General features: G+C 42.4%; 2 protein-coding genes across 5 annotated transcripts in view; both read right to left on the bottom strand.

Annotated features, from left to right (window-relative positions):
* Positions 1 to 10,978, bottom strand: part of LOC105489370 (SMAD family member 2) — a 90,651-nt gene extending 79,673 nt beyond the window's left edge. The window contains exons 1-2 of one of the 4 annotated variants that reach the window (XM_071085402.1): positions 10,827 to 10,954; positions 10,378 to 10,463 (exon numbers count right to left, since the gene is read on the bottom strand). The gene's annotated coding sequence lies outside the window, so the exon portion shown is untranslated. Of the gene's footprint in view, positions 1 to 10,377; positions 10,545 to 10,826 lie in introns of those variants that run through there. The other 3 variants (XM_011754122.3, XM_011754125.3, XM_011754121.3) reach the window with 3 other exon arrangements.
* An 8,630-nt stretch (positions 10,979 to 19,608) lies between these two features.
* LOC112427969 (thymosin beta-10-like) lies at positions 19,609 to 20,096 on the bottom strand. Its single transcript, XM_071085405.1, has one exon. It carries the CDS (start codon positions 20,036 to 20,038, stop codon positions 19,868 to 19,870), a length of 171 nt encoding a protein of 56 aa, XP_070941506.1. The 5' UTR covers positions 20,039 to 20,096; the 3' UTR covers positions 19,609 to 19,867.
* Between the last annotated feature and the right edge of the window lie 272 nt (positions 20,097 to 20,368).

The raw sequence follows: 20,368 nt of genomic DNA, 5'->3' as shown, positions 1-20,368 counted from the left end.
AGAAACAACGGGAGATCTAACAAAGAAGAGAAAATGAAGGCAATCCCTAATATGCTGGTGAGGGGGAATCTCAGTATGACTGCTGTGTACTAGGTGTAGAGGCAACCAGTGCAAATCGGAGCAAGTTAAAAAAAGACGAAGCCAAAACAATGGCATCTTCTCTCCAAAATGAACACCGTAAATGTCAATGGAAGCATAACCTTCACTGATGAGAGCTATAATGACAAATGGATAACGGTGATTGATGGGGCCATAAAGAACAGTTTTTAACCACTCTTTACCAACATCTCAGCAGATTTCTGATTCCAAAGATTACAATGCAAAAGAAAAAAATTTTAAATAAGAGGAATTCTTATATTTGTACATATTTATATATGTATGGATTTATTTAGACCAGTGCTATTCAACAGAAACAGGATGCAAACCATATACTGTTAAATTTTCTATCAGCCATATTTAAAAAGTGAAAACAGGTGTGCTTTAGTCAGTTCAGGCTGCTATAACAAAGTACTATTGACTATGTGGCTTATAAACAACAGAAATTTATTTCTCACAGTTCCGGGGGCTGCAAGTCCGAGATCAGGGTATCAGCATGGTTAGGTTCCAAGTAAGGGCCCTCTTCTGGGTTGCAGACTGCCGCTTTTTTCAGGTTTCTACACATGGAGGACAGAATGCTAACAAGGGTCTCTTTCATGAAGGCACTAATCCCGTTCATGAGGGCTCATTATCTCCCGAAGATCCCATTTCCTGATGCCATCACAACAGGAATTACAAGACGAAATAATTTAATAATTTTACTAATTTAACCCAATATATCCAAAATACTATTTCAATTTGCAATCGGTATTAAAAACCACTGAAATATTTAACATTCTGTTTTTGTACTGTTAGAAAATTAGTGTGTATTTAACGCTTGTGGTCCATCTCAATTCCAAGAGTTCAATAGCCACATGTGACTAGTAGCTATCATACTGGACAGAGCAACTCTAGAAGGATAAATGAGAAGCTAGTAACAGTGATTACATTTCTGGAAAGCACAACTGGGCACCAGGAGATAGGAGATGTGAAGGAGACTTACTTTTCTCAGTATTTATAGGAGATGTGAAGGAGACTTACTTTTCTCAGTATTTACTACTCTGTTCTCTTTCACTTTTATACCATGTGCATGTGTTATTCGAAAAAATGAATGAAACACATTCTCCAAAATAAATTACAAATGTAGATATTCTTTGAACTACTCCTAGCAATCTATCTTACAGACAAACCTGCAAAGGAGCAAAATGCTATATAAATGAAGTTACTTCTTGTTGCATTGTTTTTAATACCACAAAACTGGAAATCATCTAAACGTTCAACAGAGGACTGATGATATATTCACACATCTGGCCAGGCACAGTGGCTCACGCCTGTGATCCCAAAACTTTGAGATTGGCAACTGTATGGCAAAGAACAGACCGGTAAAGAGACTCTTCACTGCGTATCCCTGAATTTTGGATTGCAGTCATGTATTACGTATATAAAAATTCACTATTCCACATGCAGCTATAGATCTGTTTTCATTGACCCTGCCTTGCTTTGCTGTGATATTTAAGTCCATTGAAAGCCTGTTTTTCCAGTTCCTCCATAGAGAGGTCTGAGGCTTCTTTCTCCCAGAAGCCCTAGATGTTTCAATGATATGAGAACACTGTTTATTTTTTAATTTTTTTAAGCACAGAGTTTCCAGAGTTCTGTCTCCTTTCATTGAATGGTATTATAATCTCAGCCCCAGCTACTGAATCTTATCTCTAGTAAATGCCCCACAGCCAGACTGTCCTTAAAGTTGACTGATTTTTCTAAGTTTCTAGAACCTGGGCACTTTTTCTCCCCCTTTAAGATAACCTATATACATAAGAGAAAACTTGTTTTATATTTTATCCAACATTTTCATCTGTTTACAGTAGGAAGAATGGGCCTAACTTGCGTCTGTCTCATTTTAAGAAATTTAGATAAAGACAGTATAATAACAGCAAACACTGAAGAAGGTATGATCATTGAGAAAAGACTGCTAAACTTGGCAGTTCATCTGGAAGGCCAGTAGGAAGGGAAATGTGAAAAAGAATGGTTAAAAAAAATTTTGGCCGGGCGCGGTGGCTCAAGCCTGTAATCCCAGCACTTTGGGAGGCCGAGACGGGCGGATCACGAGGTCAGGAGATCGAGACTATCCTGGCGAACACGGTGAAACCCCGTCTCTACTAAAAAATACAAAAAACTAGCCGGGCGAGGCGGCGGGCGCCTGGAGTCCCAGCTACTCGGGAGGCTGAGGCAGGAGAATGGCATAAACCCGGGGGGCAGAGCTTGCAGTGAGCTGAGATCCGGCCACTGCAGTCCAGCCTGGGCGACAGAGCCAGACTCTGTCTCAAAAAAAAAAAAAATTTCACAAAGTTGAAGTCAAGGACAGATAGTGATTAAATGTAGAATGCAAATGTAGATTGCACTTTTAAAATGTATGGAGGGAAGAGAAATTTCAAATCTTCAAACTGCAGGGAAATACAAAATATTCCCCAAATACCTATGTGAATTTTTATTTCAAAAGAAAACCAAAGTTAATTATTTCAACGTAACATACTTTAAACATGATGGTGCTGCCTCATCTACAACATCTAAGGTCCCACTAGAAATAATATAAAATCACTGTACAGTCAATCCTCCTTATCTGTGGGTTCCAAATACATGGATTAAACCAACCATGGATAAAAAATGTTCAGGAAAAAACTGTGACTGTACTGAACATGTACAGACTTTTTCTCATCATTTCTAAAACAATACAGAATAACAACTATTTACATTGTATTAGATATTAAGTAATCTAGAGACAATTTAAGAATAACAATAAAACGTGCATAAAACAAATTCTACACCATTTTATATAAGGGACTTCAGCATTCTCAGATTCTGGTCCCTGCAGGAGGGTCCTGGAAGCAATCCTCTATGGAGACCCAGATTTTTAGCAATGTATGTTCAAACATACTACAAGGCAGAGAAAAAAACAGCAGAATTTTAGTCAAATAAATAATTCATTAGTAACTGGGATAACAGAAAACCTCAAAAAAATTAAAATATATAAAAGCCAATTTTTTAAAAACAGATTTTTCAATTATCACTATAACTATGTTCTTTCCAAAGCGTAAGCTAGTAAGGAAAGACACTGCCAACTGGAAACCTAGGTTGGCCCTCATGGAGAATGATGGGTGATTTCTTTTAAACAAAAGCAAACAGAAAACATTGATGTGTTCAACTTTATGGACTGTCAAACCTAATGCAAGCTTGAATTTAATTCAAGAAAATTATTATTTTAGTAAAAGTTCACATGAAATAGGGACTGCTGTGTAAAGAGACTACCTATTTGTTTTTGTTTGTTTTGTTTTGTTTTTGTTTTTACCTAGGAGTTATATTCCTATCACCTATAATGAGTTTTGTGGAATCCACAACTCTATAATCAACTTGTAAACATGTAACTTACATATTGGTTTATCACTCTCAGATTATTAAAAAAAAAAAAAAAAAAGCACCTATGACAACACTACACAGGCCCAGACTCAAATCAGCACAAATATAAAGTACTAGTACTCCAATTGCTCCTCAAATTCCCAAAGTCTATCCTGACCCTCTTCTGAAGCAGCAACTAATACCACGTCAAATCACATGAGTGGGGTCCTCAGGCCGTAAAAGTTCAATTAAAGGAAAGTCTAGAGTAGTGCCATCCAACACAACTTTATACAATGATGTAAATGTCCCTGGGCATCTGTGCTGTCTAATACAGTAGCCATCAGCTGCATATGGCTATCTAAATTTAGATTAAGTAAAATTTAACGTTCAGTTTCTCAGTCACAGCAGCCACATTTCAAGTGCTGAACAGTCACATGTGGCTGGCAGCTACCTGTTAAGATAGAGCAGGTCTACAGCAAAAATTTCTCCAAGACCTACTGTTCAGTGATGCTTCAAAGGCTTCCTAGTAGTGAGGATGAGAGGAAAACTGATCAGGCAGGACTTCAACAACTGCCTATTCTTCCTTCTACAAAACAGCTTTACTCCTTTTATCTGCTTTACATTTTGAAATCCTGCGTATTTCTCTCTCAAGGCTTTCTAGTTGCTGCTGTGTGCACAGGTGTGTGCATGTTTTAAGTCTGACTACTACTGGTTTAGAGCAGAAATGGCCAATGCACAACCTCAGGCCAAAGCTGGACCCCCCTGATAACTAAAACATTAAAAAAAAAAAAAAAAGTTTAATTGATCAGCTAAAATGAACTACAACCTAACTGCCTATTAAGAACGTTAGGCTGGGCGCAGTGGCTCACGCATGTAATACCAACACTTTGGGAGGCCGAGGCGGGCAGATCACCTGAGGTCAGGAGTTCGAGACCAGCTTGACCAACATGGTGAAACCCCGTCTCTATTAAAAATACAAAATTAGCAGGGAATGGTGGCGCATGCCTGTAATCCCAGCTACTTGGGAGGCTGAGGCAGGAGAACTGCTTGAACTTGGGAGGCGGAGGTTGCAGTGAGCCAAGATCGCACCATTGCACTCCAGCCTGGGCAACGAGCAAAACTCCGTCTCCAAAAAAAAAAAAAAAGAGAGAGAATTTTAAAAGCTGATCTCAATAAGGAAAATTTGCATTCACTGCCACAGATAAAGTATCTCTAGTCAACAAAAAAGTTTCAATAGTTCATTCAAGTCAAGGGAGAAGGCTCATGGGCCCAGCTTCCACAGCATCATTTACGAGGATTTTATACAGGGGACTCTGCAAAAAAGATTCACCACCCCACGTTTTCTCTTTTTTTTTTTTTTTTTTGATATGGAGTCTCACCCTGTCTCCCAGGCTGGAGTGCAGTGACAGGATCTCACCTCACTGCAACCTCGGCCTCCCGGTTCAAGCAAGTCTCCTACCTCGGCCTCCCAAGCAGCTGGGACTACAGGCACCTGCCACCACACCCAGCTAATTTTTGCATTTTTAGTAGAGACAGGGTTTCACCATGTTGGCCAGGCTGGTCTCAAACTCCTGACCTCAAAGTGATCTGCCCGCCTCGGCCTCCCAAAGTGCTGGGATTACAGGCGTGAGCCATTGCCTACGGCCTCACCACTCCACATTCTGAAATGAAAGATGTGATGAGGATGGAACATTTCCTTGACATTTACAAGACCTTAACCATTATGTCTTTATAGAATTTCTGGAAGTAGCTGAAGCAGCATATGAAAATGTAGTTTACTTTTAAATATAGGCAAACTATAAGATCACAGATTTACTATGCTACTTCCTCAGATCAAGAGTCTTTTTTGACTTAAGAGACTCAAACTAATGAACAGATGGAACACCAGTGGTTCACTCAAGATTATTCTTACTGAATATATTAAATGTAAAACTACATCCCCCTTTCCCACAAAATGAGGGAAGGTATGACATTGTACATTATTCAAGGAAATGCACATTTTTACATTAAGGTAGACGTGTACTAAAGAGAAGTAACTAAAGTCTATCCTTACTTTCCACTACTCTACAGCCTTGAGGTCAATGTAAAACCAGATTTTCAAAAATGACAGGGCTACCTAGGAGAATTAATGACAATTTCACAGTAAATTTACAAACTTTGATAAGAATTAATCACATTAGAATTTCTATTTTCTTAAGAGTACAAATCTAAAGATACACCAAGCACCTGTCCTATCAATGTGCCTCAGTTACAAATAAGAGGAACCCACAGAGCCAAGGAGAACCATTCACACTGTACAATGTGAGGCAAGCACAGAAGACACAGAATTGCCCTAATATTTCTGGCTATCTGACCAAACTAAAGGCAGTGTCTAAATCCACCTGGCTTGGAAAAATTACATTCTTCCTACATGAAATTGCTGAACTGAAGCTGAGAGCTATCTTTCAGATGTAAATCTAGAATCAACATTGAATTATGTCCTAACTGAATACATCACAATTACACCAACCTGAAAAAAAGGATCAAAATTAATTGATCAGGGACAAGCAATAAGCCTCTATGCATTTTTAAACCAAAAAGGCTAGTACTTTTTTTTGTACTACTGCTAAAAAAAAAAATCCGATTTTTAAAAACAGCCAAGGCTACACATTACAAGGTCACCAATAATTATCTGATGGTGTAGATGTTTTAAAAAGTAACCCTGAGGTAAGGTTAGAAGAAATGAGATCAAAAAACTTATCAATGCTAATACTGGGCAGAAGTATTATCAATGCTAATACTGGGCAGACATTACAAGAGTCAAGAAACCCTCAACAGAGAGACTGGCCAACTATTCACTCTTGCTTTATCCTAGAAATCTCGAGCATACTCTGTCTCAACGCACAGTGAAAAGCATACGCTACTGTCAAAGCACAAGTGAAATTTTATGATACTTCTGTATTCTGACAAAAAAAAATTACTTACTCTGAAGAAAGGGGGTGGCATAGGGTGCTACCACACTGAGACAGCCTTTCTTTACTGCTGGCTACCCTTTCAGCTTAGAATCTGAATGGCTGTCTGAATGGCAAAACAAATGAAAAACATCTTGGTCATAACAGGTACTGTGGATCTTTCATGAAATAAACCATAAGTTATAGCACAATCTTCAACCCCTTTAAGAACATTTCTTAATCATCCTGAGTGACAATCTAAAGTATATTATGTAGATTACTGCACTCTTAAAAAGATTTTCCCAAACATGATTTAAGCTAATTGATGAACATTCATTACTATGCTTTCAGGTCTGGTCCTGCACTCAATGGCCCCAGACATGCTAGTCAGGCTTTGACTATTTTTGTGTCTTGTAGATTATCTCTGTTATCCTCACCGGGCTGTTATCTGTTTTTTTCTTACAAGAGACACTAGGCTAACATCCTATTACCCAGCCCCCACCACACCCCCTGTAAACCTCCCACAGTACCCATAATCTACTTGTTTCTAATCTAGTGCAGGTTTAGAAGCCAGATAAGTTTGCTTGTTAGAAACACTTTAAGTAAATGCCAATGCGTTCTTATTAAAGGGCTCCAAGGCTTTAAGCTATCGACTGGGACAATTTGGCTATCCCAGGCCTTTGTTGTTCATTGTCTGCTTCTCATATACATTTTATAATAGGTCAATAATAATAGTGTGGGCAAATCATTTGGATTAGAAAAAGCCCAAGTAACAAACCCACAACTACAAGAGAGGAAGAAATCATTTGAGAGGACCCTTATGTCTCAGGCAATGTTCTAGGTACTTTAATTGTGATCACTGAATAAGGAAGGGGTTATTACTTCCATTTTCTGTCAGAAAACCAATGGTCAGGGGTTAAGCAGTAAATTGCCCAATATTGTAACTGAGAAACAAAATATTAGCCTACGGCTCTCTGATTCCAAAACCCATTACACGAGACTGCTGTCCAATCCTGAGTCTCGGTTTAACTACCTGTTTTTACACTTTATTCCTGATCCTTCCACTGGAACCTGAGTTATTCAACTTTGCTTTCTTTCCTTAACCAGTTTCTGTAACTAAAGGGCAATAAGTGATCAAATTAAGGTCAGATGAAGCTTAGCTCTACAAGTGTACATCTGTTCAGCAATAAACACGTTTCTGAAAGACTGGTTGTATCTTCAGTTTGTATAAGCTGTGTAAAACTGGTGACAATTGTTCCCAGTGACACTGAGTTAACACTTCACATCTTCCCTAGTGCTATCCGTTACATGTGATAGGAAGCAAGGCAAGCATACTTTAGGAATGGCTCAGTAATGCATGTGCCCCTGATTTGTACACTAACAACTGTCTTACTCTGAACACTGGAGAATTGGGCAAAGGACATGAGTTTCCACTTTTCTAACTCCATTAAGGAACAGGGGTGTACTTGTTTGCTGGTAAGATACTTTATTGCCTAGTCCAGAGCCTGACACACAGAAAAAGCTGTTTATTGAATAAATGCTACTTGCTCAATACAAGTTATTTGTTGAAAATAAATGCACAACCTCTCCTAAACTGGTTTTAAATTCTTTACGTTTCACATTTTCTGACATACCTTTGGAATACTTAGTGGAAAACATCTTACCTCTTACAGAAACTATGGGCCTAAAAATGGCTCTTCTACACCCATCAAAAGGCTAGGAATCTAAAAGACATGTCCCCCTCCACCCTCTAAAAATGACTCTTTGTCCCAAGAATATGAATAAATCTCCATCTGCCAGGCTGCACTAAATACAGCTTTTATATGCATTACAAAAACACCTGTATTTAAAGCTGCTACAAAAGGAGGTTTTTGGAGCCCTAAAGCACAAAACCAACAGAATCAAAACCAAAAAAGAATAAGGAAAGTCTTTTAAAACTGACAGTATTTGCAAAATGTAAAAATTCAATAGGTCTTTGCCCAACAGTTTACACAGCTAAACTGAGCTTTTCCATTCACATATATTCCCCCAAAGGTGAAGTAACCAGATTATAGCAACATGATTCTAATATTTACAATGTGAAAATGAAAAGGTGACAACCACCTCTGGCCATCTTGAAGTAGAATAGAAACAACCTTTGTTTCTATCAAAGAGAAGTTTTGTTGAAATACACAAAACCATCCCCAATATTCCTACACCAGAGTTAAAACACATACCAAGCCTGGTAAGTCACAAACAACAAGAAATTACCCTGCACAGTTTCTTAAAAGACTATTATTTCATGAAGCGTACAGACTGTGTAGAGACATGACCACTTATGACTAAGTAAACGTAGGTTACAACCTTGAAAAACCAAACTTTTGTTGAACACCTACAATGCTTGTGGCCGCACTTAAGAAGGTGTGGCTAAGTATAAAAACCAAGCTCTAAGAGCATTTTCTTACTAAAACCCCCAAAATCAACGTTTCCAATCACGTTACATTAAACCTGGCCAGTGAACTGCCTTGAACTCAATTAAATCCAATAGAATTTAGTATTTATAGTAAAAGTGGGTACACTCTTTACAAATGCCAAAAGATGTGAACTATTTATATTTACTACCAAAGCTTAGTTTACGGCAAAGGGTAAGGAACTTTAAAAATAAAAGTATTACTTTTGAATTTAATATAAACGTCTGCTAAATGACCTTCTGGCAGAGGAAATTCTTCAAATATCTTGTATGGGTTTTCCGAAGGCAAACTTTTTAAAAACCCTCAAACTATGGTATATTTATGAAGCTCATTTTAAATTATTTCTTCCATCTCTGCTTCACTAATTCATGTATTAAAACTGTTGAAACTCCATTTAACAATTTAACTTCTCTGTAAGATAGAAACTTTTTTAACGGGGGTTAAAGTAGAATAGCAAATTTTCAGCATAAGAGCAAATTTATTATTAGGCTAAAGGAAAACATCCTATCAGCGATTCATTCATACGAAACTATCAAGTTCAATTCATATGAAGTCAGAAGAGAGAAAAAGAATTTTGGAAATTCACATCGCAAAGATATTTCTAAACAGATGTAACTACTCCAAGTTATTTACTTATTAACAATTATTTTACACATGACATTTTAAAAGTTTCACACACCCAAATTTAAGATAGTCCAAATTGTAACAAACAAGAAATGACTTTGATGGAAAATGCTGCTTGCAAACTCGTTTTCCCTGGAGATTTCTTTTTAAAAGATATGGTTGACAATACACTGGTGGTATTTTGCTTTTAAAGTGTCAAGAGGAAGGAATAACAAAACCAACCCAGGTATTTTCTGTTTAGGATCAAAAGGAAATCGTAAGGATAAATAAAAGACAAAAAAGGGCCTGACCCAAGGACAGTATCCCCCTCCAAGAGAACAAAGTAAGTTGCAATTTTGAAAACCAAGTTTGAAATAAAAGAAATCACTTCGAGGGCTTTTCCAAAAGCGGGTGATAAAAACTAATAGGCTCCACCCGCAGAACTTTCACAAGTGAGTGAAGGATGATCACAGTTATCAGCTGTGTGCGTGTTTGTGAGTACACATAAGCCATGGAAAACCCGAGACTACTATGGTTAACAAAGGTTACCGGACCAAAAAAAAAAAAAGTGGAGGCAAAGTATTACGCGCCCCTAACAAGGCTTCCCCACAACTCCTGAAACAAGAGCTCTGGCCCTTCGGCTTTAAAAATCAGAACCACAAACTATGGAGTGTTAGAGCCGCGAGGGGAAGGGACGCAGGCAGCCCCCACCCCCGCCAGGCTGGGCGGCAGCGCCGGGCCGCCGAGCACCGTACCTCCCCGGCTCTCTGGCCCCGAACCCGCACGCCCGGGCCGGCGCACCCACAGCCCCCGAACTCACCACACCCCAGCCCCCACCCGCCGCGGCCATGTGACACAGCCCATCGCCCGGGCCGCGGACGCACGCAAACACACCCCTAGCCGGAGGCCCGCGGGCGCTCAGGCTTTACCTGCACGGTGGCGCCAGGTCCCGCCCCGTCAGATCCAGGGGGTCCGGGACCTTTTGTTCCTTCCTCTTCCGATGGGATGGAGGGGGCTGGGAGGGGAACAGGGGAATGGGCGATTGGAGGCGGAACTGAAAACACTCCCGGCCGCCGTCTTCCCGCCCCGCCCCCAGGCCCGGGCCCGGCCGCTTGCCCCGGCGCGCGGGAGGGTGGAGGGTAGAGAGTAGAGGGAGGGTAGAGGGAGGGGAGGGAGGGGAGGGGAGGGGACCGAGCCTGGCCGCCGCCCGCGGGGAAGGAGGGGGTGAGGACGCGCGCGCCCGCGCTGCCCCTCCTCCCCTCAGGCGCGCGTCCGCAGCCCTACCGGCCGCCCGCACGGCCGCGCCCTCCACCGCCAGCCCACCTCCGCTTCCGCCCTCCGCCCTCGGCCGCCGGCCGCCGCGGCGCCACGCACCCACCTCCCGGCGGCTGGCGGGCTGCTGGCTGGCGAGCTGCTCCTCCGCCGCCGCGGCCGCGCGGGTAGACCCGCCTGCCACCCTGGGCCGCGGGCCCCGCCGATTCGCCAGCGCAGCCCCGGGGCTGGCACCCTGCCGCCCGCTGATTGGCGCCTCCAGCCGCCCGTTAGGGCGCGAGGCACGCCGGCCGAAAGCGGCGCGGGGCGGGCACGGAAGACGGAGGGAGCGGAGGAGGAAAGGAACGAGGCCGAGCGCCGCGGGCAGGGCCGGGGGGCGAGCAGGGCGCGGGGAGTCGCCGGCCACCGCCTCCCCACCTCCCTTTGCCTACGGCCCGCCCCGCCTCCCGGCCGGACCGGCGGCGCCCGCAGCCAATCAGCACGCGGGGAGCTCGGGGTGTGAGCCGCGCATCGGGGGCCTCGAATCGGAAGGGAGACGTCGCTCGCTGATTGGTCCCGCCTCCCCAGTCTAGCGTGAGGCGAGGCGAGGCGGGGCGCGGCCGGGCGGGGCTGGACGCCCGCGGTTTCGCTTGAGTTGGACTCCTGCGCGCTCCCACCGGAGTTCGGGGGCGGCGGGGGAAAGGCCTGCGCCCTGCCGCGCGGGAAGACGATTCCCGGCGACCGCCCGATCCCTCGCCAGCGTCGTGGGGTAGGGCCTGTGGGGGCCTGCCGCTTCGTCCACAGTCCGTCGTGAGGCCGGCAGCGGACACGTGCTCATCCCACTGGGAGGCCCCGGGCAGCCCGGAGGACGCGCCTAGGAGAGAAAGGGGGTTTGGGAGAAGCCCGAGGACCCGTCCCGCGACTGGGCGCGCCCTATGCAAATGAATGGGCGGGGCCCTCGTGCTGCTGAACGAGGGTAGGTTCGCGATGTAAATAAGCCCAGAGGTGGAGTCTTTGGAGAGCACTTAGGGCCCGGGTAGGGGATGCCAGATCTAAGTGTTTAACCTAAATCTTGGTTCCGTCTTCAGTAAAAATGATATCAATAATCCACGTCCCGAAGGGTCTGTGAAGTCTAAAAGAAAGGCATGTCATAATGTCCTCTAATGGCTGGGATATCTTCCCTTCCTCTTTTCTCCCGTTGCGGCGTTTAGGCCCCAGCTTGGGCATCTGCCCTACAGGAGGCAGCAAGGCCCTAAACTTACCACAGACCAGGGCATAACCGCACCCAGGGAAAACCTTGTTGCTTTTACCCTTAGGAGCACCCAGGCCTCTGCTGACAAAATATTGAGCCCAACTAATCACATCAGGTGTTTACTATGCACCCACTGTGACACAGGCAGGGAGTACCGTAGAACTAAAGTTGAAAAGAAACTTAGGTCTCACACAGGTGCCAGAGACAAGACTAGAACACGGTTTTTTTGGGGGTGCCTGTCCAGTAATTCATTCTCATGTATGGCTTACTTTATAGATATAATTGGGGACTTCAGATAAGCGGGAAAGAAGCACTAGCAATACAAATCAGTAATCAGAAAGTACCAAATGAGCACTCCAAACAATAAGAGTTTTTGAAGTATACTCTTTCTTCTGAGAAATGAACGTGTCCCAGAGGAGGGTGCCTTCAGATGGACCTTAAGAGAGATGTGGCCATCCCCTGAGTCATACAAGTTTTCCAGATGTCCTTTGAAAATCTCTGCCCTTTCCACCGTCTCTCTCCTCTCACATAGAGGAACTTTTCTCACGGGAAAGTTGCGATGAAGAGCATAAACCCAGGAGTCAGGCACATTGTAGCTTTGAGTACCACTCTGTTCCAGATCTGTAATCTTTGGCAAATGGAACTCACCTGCAACGATACCTACTTAAATATAGTTGTGTGATGATTAAATAATAAATATGAAAGTAAATAGCATAGGGCTTTGAAGTTCAAGGAAAGTCGGTGGTCATTAACTTCTCTTCTGTTGCTTGCAAACATTTATGTTAAGACGAACCTACTCAGCAGAAATTCTTCCTCCAAAAATTCCCTTCCAGGGTGGTTTCTTCCATTATTAGTTTAGAGATAGCTCTACTAACCCCTTAATGAAAATGGTTTGTGAAGGAGACCCAGGAAGCCAATTGGTGGAGCTGTCCCACCTCCTCTGCCTTGTTTCCTCTTTCCAGAGCCACTAGGGAGGTGGGTCTAGGGCAAAGGCTGTTCAACTTACAAGTAGGAAGGCTGTTTCTGGTTTTTGGTCTGTCTTACTGCTAAGACAAGTCAACAGTTGTAATATGAAGTAGCATATTAAAAGCTACCCTGGTCACACAAGTATTTTCTCCTATGTGAACAAGGTGGGGATTTGGGTGTCCACCTGAGTAGTAAGAATAGGAACAAAAGCAGGTCTGGCTGGGATTCCAGAATGTACTCCTAGTGTGCGAGTTAGGTACTTTGAGGTTACACTAATTAAGTGGGTAGTATGCCTGAGGTCTAAGTTAGACCATTTATCCAAAGTCTCAGACTTTGGGTCCATAACTCTTCCATTTAGGAAGCCTTCCAGGATGTATAATTGAGGAAGAGCGAGGAGGGACAATCTGGCTACCAATGCAGTCCCCAAGGGGCTTAGAAATGGGAGCATGCCTACTGTCCCCTCTGCTAGAAATGCATCTAAACCAAAGTGGGTCAAGACAGAAACTGAAGGCACATAAAGCAGGGATTGCCATGGCAACAAACAGCTTGGAAATCCACTAGGGTACCTCAAGATCTATCAGTAAGTCCCTATTGTATAAATTAGATTGAATGAGTCTTATATGGATAGAGACCAAGTTTAACCCTTCATTAAACATGACACTGCAAAATCACATCTAAATCAATTCAGAATCCAATTCAAAAGTAGTTAAGTGCACTAGAAAGACATAAGAAAAATGATAATGGTGGTTTCTTCTGGAAAGAGCCTGAGGGTCATAATTGGAAAATTTAAATTTCATCATTATTTCTTTTGTAGTTTGATTTTTTTGAAAAAGCTCACTGCCTTGGTTCAGACTTCATTTTCTTTCATTGGAAGCATTGCTTTAGCTCTTCAGCTGGTCTTCTTGTCTCTACTCTTGCTCCCTTCCAATTCATCCTCCTTCCTGCTGCCAGAATTTTTTTAATAGCATATTTTCTAAATGTAAATCTGATATCACTACCTTGATTGATAGTGTCCTTCTTCCAGTTTTTTTTTTTTTTTTTTTTTTCCGGGATAAAATCAAGACTATTTAGCATAACCTAAAAAAGATCTTTAATGATCCATCCCAGGCCAGTCTCTGTAGCGTCACATCTCAACACTCCCCACCTTGCTCCCTTTTCCCCAGCCAGACTGAACTCCTGACAGTTTCCCTAATCACCATGTTCTCTCATTCCCCAGTGCCTGTGCTGTGCTCTCAGTTCTCCTGAAAGCACTTGCCCTATGCTGCCTGACCAACCTCTGCTCATCCTTCGAAGCTCTGTATAGAGCTTCAGTACCCTCATTCGTTCATTGATCTCTCTATCCGTACAAAGACACACAGAGACACGCACACACACACACAGTCGTGATCTTTCAAAAAACAACTCATTCTCTCCTCTCTGGTCAATTTTTAAAGCCCTTTCTGGCTTCCCCAGCCCAAAGCTATACCATTCACGTATGAATTTTCTCTCATACCTACAGTAATATACATACCATTACTTCATTATGATTAATATATTGATCCATTCATTTAGTCTCGAGCAGTTTTTTTTTAAGCTTCTCCTGTGTATATATGTATTGTCTCCCCATCTAGATTGTAAATTCCTGAAGGACAAGGACAACTTATTCTCACTTGTCTTCTCCTACCCTTACCAAAATACTAATTGAAGAAAGATGAAATACAGCATTTGTATAAAAGAAAAACATGCCACAGGTCTGAAAACATTCTACACAGCTTTGCGCCCATTCTTCCGGTTTATAGTGGCCCTCCATACAACTGTTGGGTCTCTTTTCAACATCATTTGCTCATCCTAGTGGGATTAAATTGCAGTGAGCATTACTACATCTTAAGGAAAGATCCAGTTATTTGCAACTGAGAGGATACTGATTAAATGAGATAAGTAAAAATTTTAAAGAACAAATGTGTGGAGTTACTTTTATTGTAAATGATAAGGAAGAAATCCAACACCAGCTAGATTTTCATATTGATACAGTGAAATTTCAGGTTCCAAATGAATTTATGTTGCAGATTTGAACATATATGCAGCCCCCCAACACACAATCCTTATTCACATTAGTTTTTGCTAAAAAGAAAAAGTATTTCACATCTGATAGAATATGCAAGAGACAGGAATAAGGCATATCTGAGGAAAAAACTTGAAATTTAACAAGTGTTCATCAGGTATCTGTCATGCACCTACCACAGAAGCATTGATTGATCATGGTGGAAAATTCTCACTCTTTGGCCAAAGTCACTTGAAATAAGACAGGTAGGATTTTTTGTGATTAAAGAGAGAAAGAGATTAAAAGAGAAGTTGGCTCTGATAAAGACAAAAATATATGGCAAAACAAATTATATTTCTCATCATTCTCCAGGCATCGTAGTATTCTATTTCTTATCTCTACACTTAAATGGATAAATAATGATTAGAAGACTAGATCATTGGATAACCCAGTGACTGTTCAAATATTACTTGGAAAATTACAATACAATTCCAATGCAATGAGCTCTCCCATAAAGGCATTTAAATATCTGAGATCTACATATTTTGGAAAAAGAATAAAAGAGGCCAGTGTCTAAACCCTGAAAGAACAATATCCAAATTGTTTGAAGTTCTGTTGTGAGGGGAGATTATTTGGTAGTCATATGCCAACAATAGGGCCTTATGCTTTCATTATAATTGTCTGTGGGTGACAATATTGACTGAGCCAGGCTGCTGCTAGGCAGGAAAGTGTATGAAGGTATAATACTCTTGGAAAATTTCAAGCTTATTAGCATAATTGCTCTGATGAAAACTGAAGAGCTTACTTAACATAGCTGACTAGAGTAGACAATAGATGCATAAGCAGTGTCCTAATTATTGAATTAATGAGTCCCAATTGTTTGTCCTTACTGTAAACGGTCCTTGCTATGAAACAGACATTTGCTGAAGGAGTCTGACAATTGTGTTAGCTGACAAGTGGCCAGAATGTAATTAATGGTGGGAGAGAGCCAATTACTCCTGGGTCCTAAAGACTTCACTGGTGAGTTTCAAGGAAAAATTATATAGCTATACAGTGGTTTCATATCAACTCTTCTTTGCTTTTGTAAACTCATGGAGCCTGATTCAGTGCTCTTATTTTGCAGTTGAGGAAACTGAAGCTGAGGCTTCCTTCTCCAAAGTCCTGTGACCACTTAGTGCCATGCATTGTGCATGTAGTATCTGCCTTTTCTGCTCTGGCACTGCCCACTGACTCTTCTTCATGTTCCTGGTCTGCATGCACACCCATGCTGCAAAACAACACTTCTGAACCTTTGCCGCTCTACAAAACTTCAAGTTCCCATTACTTTGTAAGCATATGTCCTCACCAACTATTTCGTGGTGAAAATAGAGGCAAATTTCCTACCCACGCCTGAACCCCCAATGATGGACAGATGTACCCGTCTCCAGACCGACCCTTCCAGCCATTTTCCTCAAAAGCCTTGCCTATCCCTCTGGATAAGCTTTTTCCTCCACTTACTGTCTGTTCCCTTGACCACCCTGTCCAGGGTGGTCATACATACACACGTCCCTCCCAACATACACATGTCACACTCTATCACATCACCTTTAAAATTTTTTCTTTAAAAACTTATTATGTAGAATCATCACGTCCACTTACTCTGTACTGAATTGTTACTTGTCACCCCTTAACACTTAATGTAAGCTCTAAAAGAACAGGAAATATGTCTGTTTTGTTCACCATAGTATCCCTAATTCAAGCATACATGGAGGCACTCAATAAATATTTTTGAATGGATGAATAATTTTCACTCAAGTTCACTCAAACTCAACATATCCAACTGGAAATGATCATCTCCTTCTGTTTTCCTGTCTGTGTACGTCTTAGCCCAGTTCCCTAGAAAACAAACCTGATGCAAGGATTAAGTATTGATGCTTTTTTTTTAGAAGGTATAATCCCAGGGCAACAGTATGAGGGAAAAGACAAGAAAAATGGGGAACAAGGTACAGCAATGCCTTACTGTGCTAAACACTACTCCATGAAAAGCCTTAAAGAAATACAGCCTGTCTCTTGGGCAGGTGCAGCCACTTGGCCATACAGGACATCTCCAGACAGGCAGTATGGAGAAATCACACCATGAAACAATGTGAAGAAGGAAGGAATTTTTTCCTGTGTCTCCTGTCTCCTGTTGGTCATAGCTTGTCTTTCAGGGAGTAAAAATTTTCTCACTTCCCAGTTGGGTTATCCATTTTCTTTGACAGTCACTCAGAAAGCCAGGTCCCATGCCCTGGAGTTCAGAAATGGTGGGAGGAAACTAGGTATGTGGCTGGTTGACCTCAGGCAGTTAAACCACAAGGGACTTAACTAAGTCTCTAGTGGTAGCAGGTGAAACAGAAGAAGAGGTCAAGGGTCCCAGAGATGGTAAGGCCCAGAAAATCTGAGAAGACATGTAAATTAAGGCTGACATAGAGTAATCATTACTACTGCAAAGGTAGGACCAGGTTTATTTTATCCACTTCATGATACACAGCACCTACCACACTATGTGCTAATTAAACTTCTGTTGAATAAATTCCTGCATAAATTACACCACCACCTGCCGGATCTACTCAAACAGAAACCTTGGAGTCATCCATGGTCTTCCTTCTTTCTTAATTCCTGCATATCAAAGACAAAATTTCCGTTGGTTCTACCTTTTTAATGTGTCTCAGATCAATGCCTCCTCTCCAAGCTCACTGCCTCGATTCAGACTTCACTGTCTTTCATTGGAAGCATTGCTTTAGCTCCTCAGCTGGTCTTCTTGTCTCTACTCTTGCTCCCTTCCAATTCATCCTCCTTCCTGCTGCCAGAATTTTTTTAATAGCATATTTTCTAAATGTAAATCTGATATCACTACCTTGATTAATAGTGTCCTTCTTCCTGTTTTTTTTCCAAGATAGAATCAAGACTTTAGCATAACCTAAAGATCTTTAATGATCCATCCCAGGCCAGTCTCTGCAGCATCACATCTCAACACTCCCTACCTTGCTCCCTTTTCCCCAGCCAGACTGAACTCCTGACAGTTTCCTTAATCACCATGTTCTCTCATTCCCCAGTGCCTGTGCTGTGCTCTTTGTTCTGCTAGAAAGCACTTGCCCTCTGCTGCCTGACCAACCTCTGCTCATCCTTCGAAGCTCTGTATAGAGCTTCAGTACCCTCATTCATTCATTGATCTCTCTATTCATACATACAAAGACAGACAGACAGACACACACACACACACACACACACACACACAGAGCCATTCAGTGTTTATTGTAACAGCCAGGGTTCTTAGTTGCAAGCAACAGAGAAATTGATGTTGGCTGACTTAAGGAGAAAGAGAATTTGGTGAAAGGATATTGGGTGACTGACACAATTGCTGAGAAGGCTGCAGAAACAGGCTCAGACAATAAGCAGAAACAAGGAAGGCTAGGCAATAGCCAGGAAGACAGCCAAGACACAGGACCACATACTGGGGGAGGAAGGCAACCATCACTGGCACCACCATTCCACACAGGATGCCATGGGCTTCACTTCCAAGTCAGTGTCACTGGGCACTACCCACCATTCGCTCCCCACCACTCTCACTATCAGCACTGTTGTTCCTGGCAACCAGATGTCACTGCAGTGCCTGTTACTGCCACCAGAATTGTTTCTGCACCACCTGTATTTTGCATTACTGTCTCTGAAGCCCAGGGCAGATCCATTAGGTCAACCAAGCTTAGCCTGTGTCGCATGCTCTACTTGCAGGCAGGGTTGAGAAAGTAAGGAGCTAACATTTTGGTAGGCTTCTATATTACATTGGGGATCCGCTTCTCTCCAGTAATCCTCAGATAATTATCTAAACAAAATAAAGGGGGCCAGGTTCTGGGGAGCCCCTAAATGACAAATGTCCACTATGTTCTCAAAATTGCTCAACAAATAAATTGTGCGTCTACCTGAGCCAAGTTGTCTTCGAGGCACCAGGGATACAAAAATGAATAAAGTGACCACTTCATACCCACTAAGATGGCTATGATCAAAAAGGCAGAAAATAACCAGTGTTCCTAACGATGTGGAGAAATTGGAATCTTCATATATTGCTGGCGAGAATATAAAATGGTGCAGTCATTCTGAAAAGCAATCTGGTAGTATTAATACCTCCAAAGATTAAACAGAGTAACCACATGATCCAGCAATTCCACTTCTAGGTATTTACCCAAAGGAAATAGCAACATATATCCACCCAAAGACGTGTACACAAATGTTCATGGCATTCATAATACCGTGAAGTAGAAACATCCCACATGCCCACCAACTGATCGATGGTAAAAAGTGGCACATCTATACAATGGAATATTATTCAGCCATGAAAAGTAATGAAGTATTGAGATATGCTGCCATATGGATGAATAGTGAAACTTGAACCATTATGCTAAGTGAAAGAAGCCAGTCACAAAGGTCACATACTGTGTGATTCCATTATATGTAACATCCAGAATGAGCAAATCTATAAAGATAGAAAGTGGATTTGTGTTTGGCAAGGTCTGGGAGTGGAGGTGGGGAAGGGGAGTGACAGCTCATGGGTACAGGGTTTCTTTCTGTGATAATGAAATGCTGTAAAATTAGATTGCAGTGATGATTGTATAGTTCTGTGAATATACTAAAAACCATTAACTCATTTACTTTTTTTTTTTTTTTGCCATGCCACGAAGTGTGTTTTATTTTCATTATTCATACAAATAATTTTCTATAATATTCCAGGGCAAACCAGAGAATTTGGCAGTCCGATTGGGGGGGTCCCTTCAGAGACCCACAGGCTGGTGGCATCGGCGTGGAGTGCCCAGGTTCACAGTGCAGCTTGTGGCTCGTGTCCATCTTGCAGGTAGCTCTTCCTCCACATCACGACTGGGGTCTCGAAGATGACAGGGGTAGAAAATCCTCCAGGATTTTAGGAAATTTCACTCCGCTTCTCCTGCTCAATGGTCTCTTTGGTTGGCAGGGTGTTCTCCTGCGTCTCCGTTTTCTTCAGCTTGGCCTTATCGAAGCTGGCGATTTCCCCCATGTCTGGTTTGTCTGCCATTTTCTTAAAACAATCCGTGTAGTCGGGTTCCGAGCCCATGATCCTGGTGCTCCCACTCGCGTTGCTGCAGCAAGAGACCAACTCATTTACTTTAAATGAGTGAATTGTGTGCTATGTGAGTGATGTCTTAATAAAGCTCTTTATAAAAAAAAAAATGTAATAAAAAAAGCCTCCTTTTCCTCAAGGAACTGACGAGCTTGTGGGACAGCAGAGTTAAGAAGGTGGCTGCCAGTGGCCGCTGGTCATGCCTGTAATCCTAGAGCTTTGGGAGGCCTGGAAGGATCACTTGAGGCCAGGAGTTAAATAACAGCCTAGGTAATGTAGTGGGACCCTGTCTCTACAAAAACTGTATTTAAAAAAAGAGTTAAC

Source organism: Macaca nemestrina, chromosome 19, assembly GCF_043159975.1.
Source record: "Macaca nemestrina isolate mMacNem1 chromosome 19, mMacNem.hap1, whole genome shotgun sequence".
Lineage (NCBI taxonomy): Eukaryota > Metazoa > Chordata > Mammalia > Primates > Cercopithecidae > Macaca > Macaca nemestrina.
Note: the sequence above shows the minus strand (reverse complement) of the source record. Positions and strands in the feature narration are given on the sequence as shown.